Raw genomic sequence first — 19,796 nt, 5'->3', positions numbered from 1 at the left:
AGATATGGCAAGAAAGGTGGGCAAGAACAAAATTTCAAAGGAGCTCATAGAATGTCCTTTGGAGCTTAGACATGAGCTGATTAAGGGTTAAAGATTTTAAACAAGGGAGAGACTCCAGCAGATTGGTTTTTTTAGAAAAAAGATTACTCTGGCCGCAGTGTGAAAAATAGACTGACTTGGGGTAAGGAAAAGCTGAGGAAGGTCAAAGACTAGATGGCAGATTGTTGAAGTCTCCTGTGCAAGAGGTGATGGTAACTTGGGCCTGCATAAAGCAGTGGTCATTGTGATAGGTAGAAGAAGACAGATTTAAGAGATTTTAGAAATACAATGGCCAGGATTGGTGAATTAGTTACAAGGGATCACTTAAATTTTAGATTTATGTGATTGAACAGTTAGATTGACACAAATAGAAAAAAAAGGATGAGATTAAGACCAAGTTTGGAGAGCTGATGGTAGGTTAGATTTTGGACATATGGAAGTACCTATGGTACAATTAAGTAGAAATAGTCTTTAGGTGGTTGAATGGATGGATGTGGAGGTCAGGAGAAAAAAACATGTTCAGAATTCAGAATTTGAGTTATTGGTATAAAATGTACTTAAAACCGTGGTAGTGGATGAGTTTTGTCTTGGGAGAGGCCCTTAACCTTTTAAGCTCATTGAGAATCAGATAGAAGCTCTGTCACCGTTCCACCCCCATGGTACACATAAGCACAGAAACACAAGAAAGCTGAGCACAGAAACCTAGGAAACAATAATGGACATGGTTATATTGGAGGGGCAGACAGCAAGAGCAGCCAGTGAAGGAGGTCATGAATGAATGGTAGAGAGGCAGGAGAAAAACTAGGCAAAGAGGAGGTCTTGAGAACCAAGGGATGGGGGCCTGTCAAGAAGAAAGAAGGACCATGCTTTATCGGTCTTTTATGGTCATCTGAACCATTAATTCTAAAATTTTAGCATGCATAATAATCACCTAGAGAACTTGTTAAAACATAGATTGCTGGGCTCCATCCCCAGAATATCTAATTTGGTGATTCTGGGATGTAACCTGAGAATGTGCATCTTTAACAAGTTTCCAGGTAATATTGATGCCACTGATCCAGGAAAACTTTGAGAACCATTGATTCCTTCCTGTGTTTTCCTAATTAAAATGTAAAACAATAGTATATTTAAAAATAGGATATACATATTAAATATGTATATTTAAATAACAGGAAAATTCTTGATTGTATAATAGGTAATTCAAGTAGTAGTTTCTTTTACTTTTTATGAATATAAGTAATCATACAATTGTTTTCAAAATATCCTTGTTTCAGATACAGTGAAATCATAAGTGCAATTTTATATAAGTATCACAATACCTTTTTTGTGTGTTTTAAAATTTTAAAACATGTTTTAAAATAATTAAATTAAAAGTTAACTTTTAACAGATAATATTTTTGTATATGTTTAAGAAAAACATTTTTCATTCTTTAGATTACATGTCAATATTTCTATATTAATGATATTGTTATATACTATAATACATTAATGAGATGACAATATATTATTCATATATTATTTACATGAATTTATATTATAAACACTTTAGAAGTATTTTCTGAGTTGCTAGCTGTATGTACAGCATGATATATTTTGAGAGGATAATTCTAGAACCACCATTGCTCAGTACATGTGACAAGAAATGACATGGGAGATTTTGTGGGCTAAGATACAATATCCAGACAACAGAATAAAAACTGATACCCAAGCATTTAATTAGTGGTCCCATTAATTTTTTACTCTGGCCTTCACTTCATTGTTCAATATCTTTTTCTAAACTCTAAACTGTTCAAGCTGAACTAACTTCCTTTTCCTTTCCTTTATGCCTCATTTATAGAGTTTCCAGTTTGCCTTTTTATATATGCTTTTATGCCTTTATATTCTATTTATCTCCATTGATGATTTCTCGAATTAGTGTATTGTAATAAGAATAATGAACATTCTTCCAACTTAGATTCTGTTCTTGCTCTTGTCCCATCAGATTGTAAATTCCTACAGATGAGAATAGAGTCCGAGTCATTTTTGTAGCAGCTTTATATAGCACCCTGCCAAGTGCATTTTGCTTTTGTAATTGTCTAGTATATGTTGGACTGACAAACCTTAATTTTTAAAATCTTGAATATTGGAGAAACCCTTTTTCTTCTCTTGTCATAATCCACAGTGAGAGAAACTTCCTTCCATATTTCCAGCATTTCTGTATCCCTTCCTCTACCCAGGAGGTGTGGATATCTGATTGATGAAACCCTCTATTCTCCTGGGCCAGCTTTCATGTGGCAACCATACTGCTCCCACAGAGGAGTTGGCTAAGGCAGGCCCACTGTTTGTTCTCTTGTTTCTAGTTCTTGTCCATGCTGCTACTTGGTTGTTTTGGTTTTTTTTTTCCCCCCAATCCCTCTTTGTGTTTCTTCCCCCCTGGTCTACATTTGGGATGAGAGAATTTAAACAGTGCTTCTCCTGTGAAGCTTTCTCTCATCTCATCAGGTTAGATGTAACATCCTAATACTTCTCCCACTGTATTCGTCATAGTTATAATTACCTTAAAGTAACAGTAACAGGTAAGATTTCTTAGTTGTGTATATGTGCTGCGTAAGCACCTATCACATGCTGTGTAAATGTTTCATATGCATTTTTTCATGAATTCTTCACAATATCCGTTTTACATATCAAATAACTGAAGCTCAGAGAGATAAATAACTTGCCTTGTATCACACATCTGTTACATAGACGAACCCAGGCTGTCTTATCCCAGAGCCAGTAAGCTCTTAACTTTCATGCTTCACAGCCATTGGAGGAAATCAAGAACATTAACTCTCATTCCTAACAAATTTAGTTATTCACAGATCAGAAAGGATATACTGTAGCTTGGAGGTAGGAATAGGAAGCTCTTGCAGTTGATAAGTTTGGAAGAGATGACTTTCCTGGTCATCTGTGCTGTATTAGATAACCTTCAGTGTTCCCAAAGCATGCTCTCACTGTGCCCTCTCCGTGGGGAACTCTGGGAGGTGGAAGAGATAGAGCATCCTCTGAACCACATCTTGAACCACTGATCACATTTTTAAAACTAGGCAGGCTAACTTCAGAGCCTTGCGTTTATGTTTTTATCAAGGTAGTACTTCTCACAGTAACACATTAAATATTAAGGAAGAGCTTGTGATGAAAAGCACTTCCAGCAGTGTGGAGGCAATTTCTTGGTCTGTTTCTATTCCAGTTATTTCCTGAGAAAGGGTGATGAGAAGTAAATGTTTTGAATTCATGTCAGTATGAAAATGTCTTTATTCTGCTCTTTTACTTGAATGACAATTTAGCGGTGAATAGAGGTGTAGATTAAACATTATTTTCTTTGGAACTTTGAAACTTTTAGCGTTCATTTCTCTTGCAGGTGAATTTCTCTCTTTCTGTGTTTTGTGTGTGTGTCTGTCTGTCTCTCTCTCACTGAAACCTTTTAGTATTTTTTTCCTTTATGTTCCATAATTCTATGTTGATGTATATAGGTATGATTTTTCATTAAGTGTATTTGATACTTCGTGAACTCTTTCAATCTGAAGGGTCTTATGTTTCTCAGCTATGACTGATACTAGTATTTCTTTGATAATTTCCAGCTTTGTATTTTCTCTATTCTTTTTTTTTTCTTTTGATTTTTCCCTTATTCAAGTGTTTAGTCTCTTAAGTTGGTCCTTTATGTCTCATATTTTCCTCTAATGTTTTCCATATTTTTATCTTTTTGCTTGTACCTTTTGGGAGACTTCATTTTTCCCATTTTTTAAATTTAATTTTATATTTTTAAAAATCATATTTTTACATTTAAGAGCACTTTCAATTCTGGTTTTTGTCCACACTCTCCTGTTATATGATTTTACATAATATTACATTTTTCTTTTTTAGCCCAAATTATTCTGTATCCTCTAGGATCAGCTTTTTACTTTCACACTCTAAGTTTTCCTCATATGTCTGGTGATTTTTTATTATCTATTCATATTTAAAATAAAAGGCCTACATAGCTATTCTGAGTTGCTTCTGAGTAATTAGAACTGTGTTTGAGCTGGTTCTTTCTCATCAGTAGGAATTCTTATTACTACGTGGAATAGGACAGGGTTGGGTGGATTTACTGGTAGCTTTTACCTTATGGGGATGGATCCCCAAAATTTCAGAATAAGGTACAAGCCTTAGCTTTCTTAATTTATTACTTTTTAAAGTTTTTTTGCTCAATTTTCTTTTCACTTTGTTTATATACTTTTAGAGAGGAATTATGCTGGTTTTATTTTTATTTATTTTTTTTTTTGTTTATGTGGAGGGGAGGAGTTGTAAATTTTGGCAGCCTGTACCTCTAACTGCTGGAGAGAGGAATAGTGGTAAGGAGGCATGTAGACTGATACAGTTTGTCCCATGTGTGGACCTCCATTTTCATCTTTTTTGAGCTGCATTTCTCACTTTGGCTGTAGCAGCTTGAGTCTCAGCAATTACTGCCCTACTGAATAGCTTCCATCCTCTTTGTGGCCCTCCTAGGGTTTATTGGCTTCCTTATGTTTTTCCATCAACCTATTCCCATCCACTGTCTGTCATCTAGAACAGATGTTTTGAGATGTCATTTGTTTTGAGATGAGAAATGTCAAAACATTTCTAGACCAAGAGTTGGCAAACTATAGCCTGCAGGCCAAATCAGTCTAGCTTCCTGTTTTTGTAAATCAAGTTTTATTGGAATAGTCATGCTCATTTATTTACGCATTATCCGTGGCTGCTTTTGTGCTACAGTGGCATAGTTGAGCAGTGGAAACAGAGACCAGCAGAGCTGAATAGTTGTGACATTGTATGATATGCAAAGCCTAAACTATCTACTATTTGGTCCTTTACAAGGAAAGGTTTGCCAATGCTTGGTCTAGAAAATTTTTGAGATTTTTCATTTTCTTTTGTTCAAACCCACCTGCCATTGCCTTTTTACCCTCTTTTCTTCGTAGATAGGGTCTTAATTCATTGTACAATCCTATTTTAATTCACTAGAGGCTGAGGAGGTACATAGCATCTTCAGGCCTCCAGAGACCTACTCTCTGCCTGTTTTGCCCTCTTGAACTGGAAAGACAGAGTCCTGTCTCATATGTACTGTAATATTCTGACAACCTGCTTTTTGATTGCTGTCTTCCATGTATGACCTTTTAAGATGCAGGAGCAGGGACTCTGTGCAATTTCTTGTGCTTTAACACAAGGCTAAGAACATAGTAAGCCTTCAAAAAGTATTTATTGGATGAACAAATGAATGGATATCTTTATGTTTAAAATTTTTTTTCAGAGTGGTGAGGAATTTTTTTTCCTTCTGACTATATATCTAAAATAGACTTTACCTATTAATAATTTATTTTTATATACGTTGTCAAGATTAAGTATATGAAAAAATGGTTAATCTTATTAGAAATGGAGTGGACTTTGTATTCTAGATGCATATCACTCCACTTATTTTACATTCTGCCTCATTCTGCTTAATCATCTTTTTTCTTTTACTAATTGATGTAATACACTATTTTTCCATTTTTTTCTTCACAGTGGCACGTTATTTTGTGTTAACAGTTATAGCTTAAATAATGCTATGTTTTGTAACAAAGTACCTGCATGATGATCCAGAATTTTTAGAAGCATATATTTTAAATATTTTTCAAATATGATTTTCAGAAAAAAGTTTGAATGTATGAAGTAATTGTGAAAGATGATTCTGAAACAAAAGACTTGTAAATAGGAATAAGAATAGAATCTGAACTGAATGGTTTTTTTTACTTTGTTATTTCTCTTCCTGACCATCTGGTTTTTATTTAAAATCATCTCTCACTAAATTAAGACAGATTTACTGAATCCTTACATAAAGAAATGGTTTTGATAGTAACCATTTCCATTAGAGTAAGTTTGTCATTTCTTGTACTGCAATTAATGTGTTTTCTCTTGAGTCGTGGTGTCTTTAATAGTACCAATTTAAAATTTCTAGCAGTTACATGAAGTAGACCCAGCACATGAATTACTTGCTCATTTGGAAATTAAGCAAATGGCCTATTTTAACATCTTTCTTCTGCAGAATAAGGTATAGAGCATTTTTAATAAATATGCTTCTTTCCCTATTATTTCCCATTTAAAAAAATGGAATTCAGGACTTGTAGTTATCTGTCATCTGATTCAGTCCCCCTCTCACAAACCCTTCAAATACATTAGCAAGTTTGTAAATGAAAAAATTTTGGCTTTTACATTTTTTTCCGTGACTTTATCTGATTATATGTTTAGAGAAAAGAGAATAGAATATTGGCATCTCCCAAAGGAAGGAATAATAAGGATATGTTCTTTGCACTTTGAAGGTATTGAGCTCTTGAGTGATGTGTAGTGGTAAAGAAATGTTCTTGGCCTCTGACACAAGATTTCACGGGGGAATGAATAGTACCTTCTATGTGTCCTTTTTTCCTCTTGCTTTTTCTATGTGTGTATAAGCTTATAAAAATTATTTTTCTCAAATATGTTGTATTTTACTTTATTAAACGTAAACATTTTTGAAGAAATTATTTTAAATGGAATTTTCTAGAAAAGAGGAACTATGTTGTGTTTGTACAGTGTCATTTGTAGAAGAGTGTAGCAGTTCCATAAAAATTTGACAAATAGTAAAATATATAAGAGGAAAATATCATTGGAGGTATCATTTAAATCAGTGCTGTCCAATAGAACTTTCACATGTGATAGAACTGTTTAGAATCTGTGCTGTGTGACTTTTAGTGTGACTGAGGAATGCAATATTTCATTTTATTTAAACATTTTAATATAGTATTTTAATTTTATTTTTATAATTGTAGAGTAACAGATTTTAATTCTGTTCTACTTAATTTTTATTTTTTTTTCTTTTCAGGGAAATATATGCAGATGATGAACATTCTTAAGCCAATTGCCTTTGATGTTATCCATTTCATGTCTCAGCTATTTGATTACTACTTGTATGCAATATATACCTTTTTTGGTCGGAATGATTCAGTAAGTCAACCTTTGGAGGAAAATCTGTTTCTTTTAAAATTTATGTATATTTTAAATGTCAAGTAAAGCTTTTTATTCTCTCTGTATAAATTACACTTTATTTTAAGAATTATCCATCAATGCAAAATTATTGGTATCAGCTTTTTGCCTAATTGCCTTATTTATATTTTAAGTTTTGATATAATAAACATATTACATATTATTCAGATTTTTGGCAGAAAAAGTGCAACATCTGTTTCTAACCTTGACATACTTTGGCAATGAAAAATGTGCAAGTTGCTTTATTTAAATATGGCCCCACATATAATTACTACACAGCAAATGAGACATTTTAAATACTGGCTAATAACCTTAGCAGTCACTAATACATTGAGAAGATAATGACAAATATTTATTAAAGAAATTGAAAATCTTTTAACTGAACCATCTGCGTGCCACCAAATAAATGTGTACTACACCTCCTTCTTGTGTTTCAAAAGCTCTTATTGAATTTATCTTTTTCTACTCTTAATAGAGAATAACATATTAGGCAGGGAACTTTAGTCTGATATTTGAGAATTATAATGTGGTTTGCCTAGATGTTTGACAGTTTTCTGTGTAAAGCATACTGCTGGGTCCTATGAAAATATCACAGTACTAACTTTTCTTATAGTATATTTCATACCTTTTTAAAAACATAAATTTAAAGTATAACTATATTTATCGTATAACTATTCATATCCTTGCTGTGATCATAAGTATGTCAAAGACATGATCTTTTAATATAGGACCTGAATTTCCTCTGTCCTTAATTCTGAAAAATATTCCTTGAACAAATTCTAATATAATCAGTATGTTGCTACAGAATTTATGTTGATATAAAATATGTTCTAATTTATCATTCTGAATTTGGAAATTCACTAAATAAATATGAATGAAGACATTGTAGAGTTTTAGTTAATTGTTAAAATCTTTCAGTCTTCTAGATGATCCTTACATTGTCTTTCATACTGTGCTTCTAGACCAGTGCTGTCCAAGAGATGTCACAATAATGGAAATGCATATTTGCACTGTCCAGTGTGGTAGCCACTAGCCACATGCGGCTTTTGAGCACTTGAAATGTGACTAATGTGATTTAGGAACTGAATTCTTTTTTTTTTTTTGAGACAGAGTCTCACTTTGTTGCACTGGCTAGAGTGCCGTGGTGTTAGCCTAGCTCACAGCAACCTCAGTCAGACTCCTGGGCTCAGGTGATCCTATTGCCTCAGCCTCCCGAGTAGCTGAGACTACAGGCCTGCGCCACCATACCTGGCTATTTTTTCTATATATTTTTAGTTGGCAATTAATTTCTTTCTATTTTTTTAGTACAGACAGGGTCTCACTCTTGCTCATGCTGGTTTCAAACTCTTGTCCTTGAGCAATCCTCCCACCCGCCTCAGCCTCCCAGGGTGCTAGGATTACAGGCATGAGCCACCATGCCCAGCCAGGAACTGAAGTCTTACAATAATTGCATTTAATTTTAGTTACTTTATCTTTAAATATAAGTAGCCACATGTGACTAGTGACTATCATATTGGGCAGAAGAGTTCTGGAGTATATTATTGCTAAGATGTGTTAAAATAGGATTCTTCTGGAACTTTTTGTAACTAAATGGTTGTGGGCATGACTTCCCAGCTGATTACATAATGATACAGATTTGTTTACAGTAGAGAACCTGAGAATTAGCAAAGTATAGTTAGGTGCTTGTTGTAAAATATGTCGCATATTTTATTAAAGATCTCTTATGTTTTAAAGAACACATTAGTCTTATATTTTATATTTAAAGCATTGTCACTTCTGTAAGACTGAAAGTTATTTAAATTATATTGAAACAGTTAGCTATCAGTTATAAAGTTTTCTATCCTTTACCTAGATGTCTACCCATATATTGTATTAGAAACATTTTTTATATAAACCAATATAAAATGTGCATATGAGTGTATATGAGTAAGTACAACATTTCCTATTCCTCTTACAGTTTTTAAGAATGACTTTTTCTATTATTAGATTATATTTAGTAATACTAACTTTTAGCTGCAATGTGAATACTAAAAATATGCATATCTTCAAATAAAATAATTTATAGTTTAGACCCTACTATATTTAATTCTGCAAAATTGAGAGAAACACTATTTAAAGCAAAGACTTTGAATCTCTTTGAAAGGAACTTTCTGTAAAAATTTATAAAAATTAACACTTCATCTTACTTTTCTACACATATTTTGCTTTGCTTAATTTTTGTATACATTTTTTTTACCTTGCAAAGTTATATTCTTCTTAATAGCTACTTTAAGTTCCTTTTGCAATAAGAAAATATGTAAATAAACAAATAGTACAGTGGAGTTCACTAGAATCTGAGAAAGTTAGCAAAGTATAGTTAGGTATAAAGTATAGTTATATGCATGCATATAAGATTGAAGACATAGCTTTTGATTTCCTCCTCAGGTCCATTAGAAATCCTAGAAATTTCCATATGCTTAAAAATAAATACTCCAAATTGTCCTGTTAACTTGAGTCTCAGATGCTAGCAGGAAAGGGGGAATTGGATAGTGGGTAGAATGGAAAAACAAGGTATATGGTTACACTTGCTTCTCTTCCAGAAGAAAGGGACTGTGTGGGTGAATTTAGGATGCTCCTTATGGAAGTATAAGCATCTTTTTCTCAGGGGTTCTGGCTACTAGAAATCATTGGGTGGCACACACTGTATGCATTAGTCCAAAAGATTCCTCCTGTTTGATAGTAATTCTTCCAGAAGCTCCTGCTCTTCACAGAACTGGTTATAAGTGACTACATCATGCTCTATTTTATATCTAATCCATTGAATTCTAATAATGTTACTCATAAGATTGCCTTATCTTGGCTTACCCCAGCTTTCCATTATTCGACTCTCGAGTTATGTTTTCCTTGGCCTTTCCTGTTCACATTCTTTTGCAAAGACCATTCTGTAGCTTACCAAAGTAGAAAGCACTACTAGATGCTTACAGCACATGAATCAATGTTCTAATTATTTGTTATCCAAGAAGATCTTATGAGGGTTCTTGACAACTATTTGTAAGCTTCACTTAAGGTTACCTTTCATTAATATAATTGTTTATAAAGAGTCATAATTTGATATCTAAGCTTTTAATAAATGATTTACCTCCCACAGTCACTAGCACCTTACTGAATGACATTCCCTGCAAAAAACTACTATAAAATCTGCATGTTATACGAAAGTCAACTATTTGAAGGTACTGGAGAATAAATAGAGGAAGCAGATAGACTCCAGTGAGGAATTCATGCTAGTCTGCAGGTGGGAAAAGGGGAGCTATAAAAATAAATGTCATCCCCCTGGCTTTTATCCCAGGGTTAAGTGCAATCCACACAGCTCACAAGTGGAGGCAAGCATGGGGAAACCTGTGGTCTTTATGGTCTGTGGAACCAGAAAGGTAGTGTCAGGAAACTATAGACCCTGAAAAGAGTGGAGTGAAGCTCCGAAGGGACAGAGCTAGAGAGGGGAATCCCCAAATCCAGCCTACTCATATCTCTGACTAATCCGTGAACCATGATTATGTGGAACAGACTGACTGCAGCCCAGTCAAAGAAAAGTGATCTGAACAGAGACCAAAGCTGTTGCACAAGAGACAGCTTATAGTTCAGGCCCAGCTAAGAAACTTGCATACTCAGAATAAAGGAAACGGTATTTATGGGGCAAAACTAACAGGATCCAGAATCTCCATAATCAAATTGATGATATAATCTGACGATAGCCAACATACATAGAACCAAATCAATCAAGTCTGACTCTAAGATACTGGAACGAAGGGATAAGAATTTTAAATGGGCTATGATAACTGTCTTCAGTGAAGTAAAATGAAACATTTTAAATGAATGAACATCTCAGCAGAGAAATAGAAGTTCTAGTAGTGACAATAATAAAAAACCAAAGGGAAATGCTAGAACTTTTTCACTCACACTAAATGAAATTTAGTCATTTCATTTTTCATTTTCTGAAATTTATGCTCTTATGTGAAGGTTTTTGTAAATGCTTTGGCTTTGTTGTAGTGAATAGAGTTCTATACTGTGAAATGTTTACTAAGACTGATAGGAAATTTCATTGAGTTTTTTGAATGAGGGTTTAGGTTGACTCAATTTGTGTAAGAAAAATAAATTAGCAACACTTTACATTGTTATGCTTCTACATAAACACAACACAGCATACCTTAATGTAACAGAGTGTACTATCTTTAAATATCTAAAATCTTAGGTTTTGTAACTACAAATAACTTGTTGGAAAGAAATTCTAGTAAACTCTCTCCTGATAATTCATAAGATTGGTAGATGTTAGTGTGACCTGTAAATGCACACAAGTAAATAAATGTTCTTTAGTTCCCTTGAGAGCTAATATTTGACTTCTTCACTTAATAATGTTGGAATTTTTAAACACAATTTGGAAACCTGTGAAGGCTAAGTATCTGAGTTAAAACTAATCAAATACCTTGGTTGATTTGAAGATATAACATGTGCAAGATTATCTACACAGTGATATAAGAAGCCTTTGTTTTTACTTTTTCAGTTGGAATCAACAGGACTTGGCCTTAGTAGTAGTAGACTAAGAACAACTCTAAATAGAATACAAGAAAGCCTTATTGATCTGGTAAGTAATGAGTGGAACCAATTATTTTGGGTTATCTAAAATAGAAATCAGCCTTCCAATCAAATACATGTAAATGTGTGTCTATATGTATATTGAGTACCTGAGTTGTTAGTATTATACTAAGTGCATGTAGGAAGTAAAACAGAGCTTGCTTATATTCTGCTCAGAGAGAAAACTGGTAAATGTGAAAGAATATGATATTGGCTATATGTCTAGCACAAGTTCAAAGAAGAGAAAGGTTTATGTGAAAATTTAATGTCAGAGAATGACTCAAGGAGGAAGTGAGACTTTATGTTGCACTTCAAAGACCAGACATGGGATTAGTGGGAAAGAAAAAAGAGTATTCAAATTAAGATACAGAGGCTGAATAAAGACCTTGAGGTAGGAGCAGGCCTGACCCAAAGTTTGGCAGATCATGTGATTGGGTCCCTGGTACATGCTGAAGAATTAGGTTGCACAGAGTGTTTTCTTTGGTACTACTTTATAAAGTAGTACCAAAAAAAAAATTTTGTTTTACTTTATAAATGGCCTTGAAATTCAAGGAGAAAGTTTAGGTTTTAGTTTGCTGCGTAGTAGGGCATCTTGGTTCTTGACTGTTGTATCACATGATGAAATGCATCTTATAAACATAGGTAGCAGCACAAGGCTAACCTATTGTAGTGTTTAAACTATCATAAGCATTTAAAATAAGAAAAAAACTTTTTTCCTGTGGTTGGTCATTGTAGCCAGAAATTTATGTTGTTCAGAATGTTGCTCTGCATCTACGTTAACCCTAAATTTGTCTGAATTTTCCTTTTTTCCTTCAACTGACCCCAAACAATCCTTTTCCTCTTTTTTCAGAAGTTCTATATTATATGCATACTTTTGTTATTAATGTTTTTATAAGGCCATGAAGTCATTCATTCTCTTAAAGAAATATTTATTGAAACAGTTGTTATATGCCAGGCATTTTATAGTGCTAGGAGTTCATCAGTGCACAGAAGAGATACTTCCTGTCTTCTTAGAACTTGTATTTTATTGGAACAGAGAGACTAATAAACAAATGTGTAATATAGTATCAGATACTGATGAGTGCTAAGATGAAAATGAAGCAAACAGTGATGGGATGGGGATATTTGAGCAGAAATGTGAATAAAGTGAGAGAGGCATGTGCTAACTAATCTCTCAGATGAGTGCTGTTTGGGAAGAGGAAACAACTGGTGTCCTTCTCCCTTATCATTTGGAGGTCTTTTTATCTAGCACATTTTAAAAAATATATTCATAGCACTTTACCTGTTGAATTTACTCATATTGATAAGCATCAGTTTATTATTTTAGAAAATATATTTGTCATTTACTAGATCTTGATCTCAGGTTTTTTTAAGCTGGTATTTTAATTTCCATCAGTTCGTTAATTTGCATCTACATTGGCAGAGAACATTGATTTCTTGCTAGTCAGTATATTCTTTGGCTATTTGAAATAATTTATAGCCTGATCAAATTGGAACCAACTAGATGGAAGTATTATATTTTTCTTTATATTTCTTCTGTACGTCAATTAAAAATCTCACAGTTTTTTTGATAATTTTTTCATATGTATCTTCTATATTTTCTAATTTTTATGTATCTTAAAACTGTAAAAGGCAAAATGGAATCATTGTGGTATAAAAGATGTTAACTGAAACCATTTTTCATATAAATTCAATGTAAACTAAGAAAATGTGTTTGACATATCAAAGAAAAGTCTAAGAAAAGTGGTCTAGTAGAGGTAAAGTAGGAAAGGAAGCTGGTAGGGGTCATATGGTAGCAGAAGTGTGAATTTTTAGTTATCCATTTGGTGATGCTAACTAAATTGTGTGCTTTCAGATCCTTGGCCAACTTTAAATCTTTGATAATAAAAACATTTTAAGTTTGTCCAGAAAAGTTCATAAATACGAATTCATTTTATAGTTATAAAATAGTGGCAAGGAAGGCTAAACAATGTGACTTTCACTGTGAGAATAAAGATGGATAAGATTTCATTTCTCAAAGTATTGGAAAGTTATCTCCTTTACTTACTGTACTGGTATAAACTAAAACACTGACCCGGTTTAGGCACTTTTCCATTTAAATGCAAAATAAGCACATACCATTTATTTATGTCAGCTTGACATTTTTATGATTCTCTTGTTCTCTTCAAGCATATTTTCCTAAATGTAAACATAGAACTTTAGCCATTAAACACACAATTACCATAATTTTTATGCCTAAAACACCAGTGTTAACTGGGAACAAAGGAGGGCATCCCTCTCCTTGCCTACCCTCATCTTCCAGCACCACCTCCCTGTTCTATCCCAAATTAACAGTAGTATCTAAATTCAAGAAACTTTTAGTTTTATAAATATGTTTTGTATATGGAGATATCTAATCATAACAGAATGAAATTCTAAAGTAACTCTGCTATTATAAGTGTATGGTATTCATGGTACCTTGACCTATGTGAGTTTGAGATTGTACAGTATTGTCAGGAAGTTTATATTGGATGTAGTTTAATTATAAAATATTTTAAAAGCAGGAGCATTTGATGCTTTGAAGGAGATTTTGTTACACTATTGGCGTGTAATACCCTAGGTTTCTATTCATAAAATCATAGAAGGAAGCCTACCTGTGCTCATTTAACCTGTACAGTATTCATACATACCTAATAACTATAAGCTTCTACTTGAACCTTCTCTTCAGCAATAGGGAAATCATAACCACACAAAACAGCTCTTCCTGCCTTATAGTCTGCCTGATAGAATGTGCTTTGTTTTGATGTAGCCAAATCTGCTTCTCTGGACTATTTTCTGTTATTCCTATTTCTGCCCCATGGGGACCACTTTGGCTAGCCCAGCTAAGTTGCCCAAGTGAGTCATCTCTTTCCCCACTTCTTTTAGTAGTTTTTCATGTTTCAGGATTTTAGTTCTCCTCACCAAGGTTTGATGTGTTCAGAGATAGATATTTACAACTCTGAACTAAGAAGAAAATAGAGTGCTATATCTTTTCTACTGAGACTCCTGTCTCACCAGCTCTCTTCTCTGATCTGCCCAGCTCCCTTCTCATTTTTAAACTCTGTCCTTCTATGCCATCTTCTTTCTATAACTTTCTCAGTCTCCAGAGAAGAATGAGTCTCTTACATGTGTTCCTGTTATCTTAACTGAGACATGTTTTTCATGACATAAAGTGTACTTTACTAGCAGCCGTTTCCTGACTCCCCTACTTCATTGCGAGTTTCTGGAGGGTGAGGACCACCTTTATCATCTTTGCATCTCTATACCTCCTGGCATTGGCAGGCCTTCAGTCAGTTTAATTGATGAACATGATGATAATGACGATAATGGTCTTCACTTCCTCACCTCTAATGCTGTTTCAAACCCAAGTAGTCAGTCCAGTGTGGTTAGACGTTAGGGACATAGAATGACCCCTCGAAATGAGGTTGGCAGATTAGCTGGTGTCACTTGTAAAGGATTAATATCATGGTAACCTGTTTAAAATATTTCCTGTAGGGAATGGATCGAGGCTGCTAAACCAGGGAGTGGCATGGTCCCATCTCTGTTTTAGAAAGATCACATTGGTATTTTAGAATAATAAGCCAGTGTGGAAACTAGAGTAGAAACAGGAGACTTAGAGACAGAGATCTATGTTCAGGGGATTTTAGAATAGTCTGGTCAAGACTGCCAAGGGGCCTGGGTCTGAATAAGTAGTAACATCAGGAAGGAACAAATAGAGTGGTGTTTGTTTAGACATATTTTAGTTATTATTTGGAAATGGGAGGTGAGGAAGGGGGGTCATGAATGATTCCAAAGTTCCAAATAACTAGTTCTTTAACTGGTTATTATTAAATAGCCACCAGAATTAATAGCACAGGCAACCAATTGTTACCAAACAGTATCTGATTTTGTGGCTTTTTTTTTTTCTTTTGAGTAGAGTTATTTCCTTTTCAGTAGAGGGAAATAAATAGTGGAGATGAAATAACTTGCATGGTTCCATGATCTTAATTCTCCCTAGAGGAAGCATTTATTCCCATAATAACTTTTAAATTGTAATTGAGTAATTAGAAATTGAAGAGAGACATTATCTTTAGGAAAAGATAGGAAATCAAAAAGAATTAAAGAAGAATAAATCCATTTTCTAACTTGAAAGGTTTTACAATTTTTGTTTTCATTTTGCTAAATTTATAAAAGTAAATTATCCTCCCGGAGTATTGTGCAATTGATGACTCCTTTATTCATATGGAAAATGTTGGAGATTTGTGACTATCGAGTTGCTTTAAAAAGTTATGTAGATTTACATTTTGTACACTTTTACTTCTAATTTTTGTGGTAGAATTTTCTTTGAGAGTCTTTTAAATATATTACTTATATTTGCATTTAAACAGTTAGTTGTGCTATCTGCAAACTCATCTGTTCTTACCTTTAAACTCTGTAATGGAGATAACCAAGTAATGTTTTCCATACTGAAAGTGGTATGTAAACGCCAGGGGTTGTATTAGATAATGTTTAGCATTTCTTCTAGCTCAGTCAGTCTCTGATTCAATCAGAATTTTGAAACTTTTTGCTAAAGGATTGAGCAGGTTAAACATTGACCTATAGTCAAGTAAACTTATAACAGCATTTTTGTACTATGAGCTATTGCATAATTTGCATAGCATTTATTCTATTTTTTTTTCCTTTTGTAAATTTTTCTTCTGGAACTGTTTTTCAAAATGTAATGAGTTGAGTCTGATGCCATGTCAGTACTGGAAAACCCTAATAATTTTACTTAAATGAAAATTAGAATGTCTATTTCTAATCCAAGATAATTGTTATTAGAAATATATTTGGTTATAAAAGTTCTTCATAGCTTCACATGGTGAAGTGACTTTGAGATTATAATACGATCAGTATTGTTAGGAGTCATTTATTGAGAATCATGCTATCATGGAGTTGTTCTTTCTGCAGTGTAATTATGGTCACTTCCTTGACCTCTCTCCTCTCCTCCCTCCCCAAACAGTAATTAAAACTCTTTTTCTCTGACATTGACTGTAATAACTACTTAAATCAATGGTATGATGATGTCAGTATTCTAAACCGCATTCTTTCATGTTTACTTTACAAAGGGAAGCTGGTTTGCCTAAATGTATCTTTATTGAAATATGTGGATTGCTTGTTACTCTTGAACTGGCAGTCTTCTGGTACTCTGTCAGCTACTATAAGTAGCCAGTTTAGCACCTCTTTACCTAAGAGATCTTCAAGACACCCTCCCTATAAAAAAGACTGCCAATGTGCCAGTGAGTTCAAGTGTTTTTTGAGGGTTTTTTGTTTGTTTTGGTTTGGTTTTTTACTGTTTGCTAAGAGTTCAGTAAAAATAAGAGTTTCTTGCTGTGTATTGAGGGGAAGTTGGGTGAGCATATCCTCACAACTCTTCCTTTGCCAGTCTCTTTGTTTATAATATGCAATACTGTGAAGTACAAGAATGTGCATAACTCATATCCAAGGCACTCCTTGCCTGGCATCAGAATCCCTGGAAAGGTAGATTGCTAGTGAGCATGACATGAAATAAAAGTAAAACTGAGAGATTTGAAGTCTGATGAGTTTTTCTGACCACAGATTTGACCATATCACTCCTGTTGGCTGCATGTCTGTGTACCTGAATCAGTGCTTCTCTCCTGGATGGTGCTGCAGGCCCAGCACGCCCTGCTCTCTGCGCAGTCTCTTTCCTTCATTCACATTAGACAGTCTTTACCAGTAATCTGTCCCCAGACATATATAATACAATACCATTGGTTCTTTGTCATTCTAGTCCTGCTTTTTTGAGATTATGCCAAGGTTACCTTGATTAAGATTTGGATGTGAAATGGTTAATCATATCATAATTTTGGATTTACAAGCTTGATTCTCAAGGGACAATCTCATTTCCCTCATTTACAAGGTCTTGAGAGGCATCTCACTATTGTCTCTATGAAACATCTGTCAGTTCATAAAGATTCCTTGTGTTGGCAGACTTTAGGTCATACACAGATGGTAGCATATAGAGTTGGATATTATACAGAATTATGTTCACTTAGTAATCAAAAGGAAAGTTCCAATAGTTACAAATCATAAAAATGGGGGAAAAGAACTGAAACTAAATATAATTGATATATGCCTAAGAGTATTTTATTTGTAGTTCTAGTTTTGTCAAAATCACATGGTTTATTACTACTAGATTTGCTATTCCAGATTGTGTATGTGTGTGCTGCATTTTCAGGAAGTTTCAGCTGATCCTACTGCCACACTCACAGCAGCAGAAGAGAGAAAGGAGAAGGTGCCGAGCCCACACCTCAGTCACCTAGTGGTTTTGACATCTGGTGATACATTGTATGGGTTAGCAGAAAGAGTGGTAGCCACGGAATCCTTGTAAGTTGTTAAATACAATTGCTTTGCCATTAAATATGTAAGAAAAGTTATAAAAGTAAGTACTGTATAATAAGACTTCTAGCTGCATACACATACCACTTCTAAATAACGCTTATATATTTCTGAGAAGTATATCCTAACATAGATTACCAATTGATTTTTACAACTACATGGTTGGTTTCAGTTCTAGAAATGCAAGGAAGGAAGGAAAGAAATCCTTTTTAAAGGTTTGCTTTTTAGTAACATGATCCTTGCTTTAAGCAAAACTTTAAAAAGCATATGTTATACTTTATATTTTCCTATTGATGACTTATGATCCTAGAGAAACTATAGTTGCATTGTCAGTTAAATATAGTTGACCCTTCACATGAGCAAGAATGCTTCCTGACTTTTATAAATCCTTAAACTTGTTAATAAAAGTAAAGAATAAAACTTCTTCCATAAAACGAAGTTCAAGATAATTTAAGAGCATTTGCATAGATGACAAAAAGAGAAAAAGTGTCCAGTGGCAGTGCAGTCACCAGCCAAAGGACTCCTACTCCTGTACCCCAGCCTCCCGCACCTGTAGTTCATTTGTATGCTTCAGCCAAGATTCAGTTTGCATCATGTTATGTTTGGGTTACTTCTGAAAAGTGTCACATATTAAATCTATGAATTTAAGAGTCTTATATATTAATTGAATGGGATTTAAAATTTTTTTTTTTTTATTTCAGGAAATTATGGGAGTACAAACATTTTGGTTACTAAGGTGCACACACAGTAGTAATTGAATGGGATTTTTGAAAGAAATCCTTTAAAAAAAATACCGTTGTATACTTTTTTCAATCTGTTGTTTTATGTGTGCTCATATCTTACATGCAAAACAGCGGGACTCTATACCTTTGGTAACCTGATAGCTCCTTTGAAGTTACTCTTCTTTCACTTCAACTTCCATTCATTAATAAGCTCAACACTTTTTATTGTCTAAATTGTAAGTGGACATGTCAAGTGGTAGTACAAGATAGTTTGCTAATGTGGAAAATAATTTGAATTGTTAAAGTTGTACTCAGATCTTAAAAGATCTCTCATAAAAAACTTGACAGACTCTAAATTTGAGACAGTTTGTTTACACAGTGGGTTATTTATTCTCTTTAGGGTATTCTTGGCTGAACAGTTTGAGTTCCTTCAGCCACATCTGGATGCTGTGATGCCTGCAGTTAAAAAGCCCTTTCTTCAGCAGTTTTATTCTCAGGTCAGAGATGGTCTTGTATATAATTTCAACTGTGAGCCAAATAGGACTGTCACAGATTATTTAGGATTGTTTTTTTAATTAGAGATCAGTCTCCAATCCCTTGAAGAGCTGGATAGATTATTCATTTATTCACTCATGAATTCCTGCATTAAATAATACTTACCAAGCACTTTATATAACTTTTAGTCTAGTGAGAGAGCCAATGAAAACTGTATTTACAATAAAGTATGATAAGTGCTATGATAAGGGAAAGAACAGCGACAGGGTGTTTAACCCAGACTGGAGGGCGGGAGGGGCTGTGGCTGGAAGAAGGTTGTCGGAAAGGCTGTCTAGAGGAAGCAATGTTTAATCTGGACCAGCCAGGCAGAAAAGGTGAGTGGGGGAGATATATTCCAGATGATGGGAGTGGCTATATGAAGACCAGAAGATGAGAGAGAACACAGTGCATGCGAGCAGTGGGGAACTCAACTTGTTCGGGCAAGGGAGGAGGGCTGGTGATGAGAAAGGTCGC

At 34.1% G+C, this 19,796-nt stretch overlaps 1 protein-coding gene across 1 annotated transcript in view; it reads left to right on the top strand.

Annotated features, from left to right (window-relative positions):
• The window catches only part of VPS50 (VPS50 subunit of EARP/GARPII complex), a 109,767-nt gene that overhangs the window by 79,796 nt on the left and 10,175 nt on the right, over window positions 1-19,796 (top strand). Inside the window, exons 21-24 of the mRNA XM_012779642.3 lie at window positions 6,905-7,026; window positions 11,600-11,680; window positions 17,906-18,054; window positions 19,189-19,285. Coding sequence (XP_012635096.1) covers window positions 6,905-7,026; window positions 11,600-11,680; window positions 17,906-18,054; window positions 19,189-19,285 — 449 coding nt within the window. The remainder of the gene's footprint in view (window positions 1-6,904; window positions 7,027-11,599; window positions 11,681-17,905; window positions 18,055-19,188; window positions 19,286-19,796) is intronic.

The sequence above is a fragment of the Microcebus murinus genome, chromosome 9 (assembly GCF_040939455.1).
Source record: "Microcebus murinus isolate Inina chromosome 9, M.murinus_Inina_mat1.0, whole genome shotgun sequence".
Lineage (NCBI taxonomy): Eukaryota > Metazoa > Chordata > Mammalia > Primates > Cheirogaleidae > Microcebus > Microcebus murinus.
This window is presented reverse-complemented; position numbering and strand designations above follow the sequence as displayed.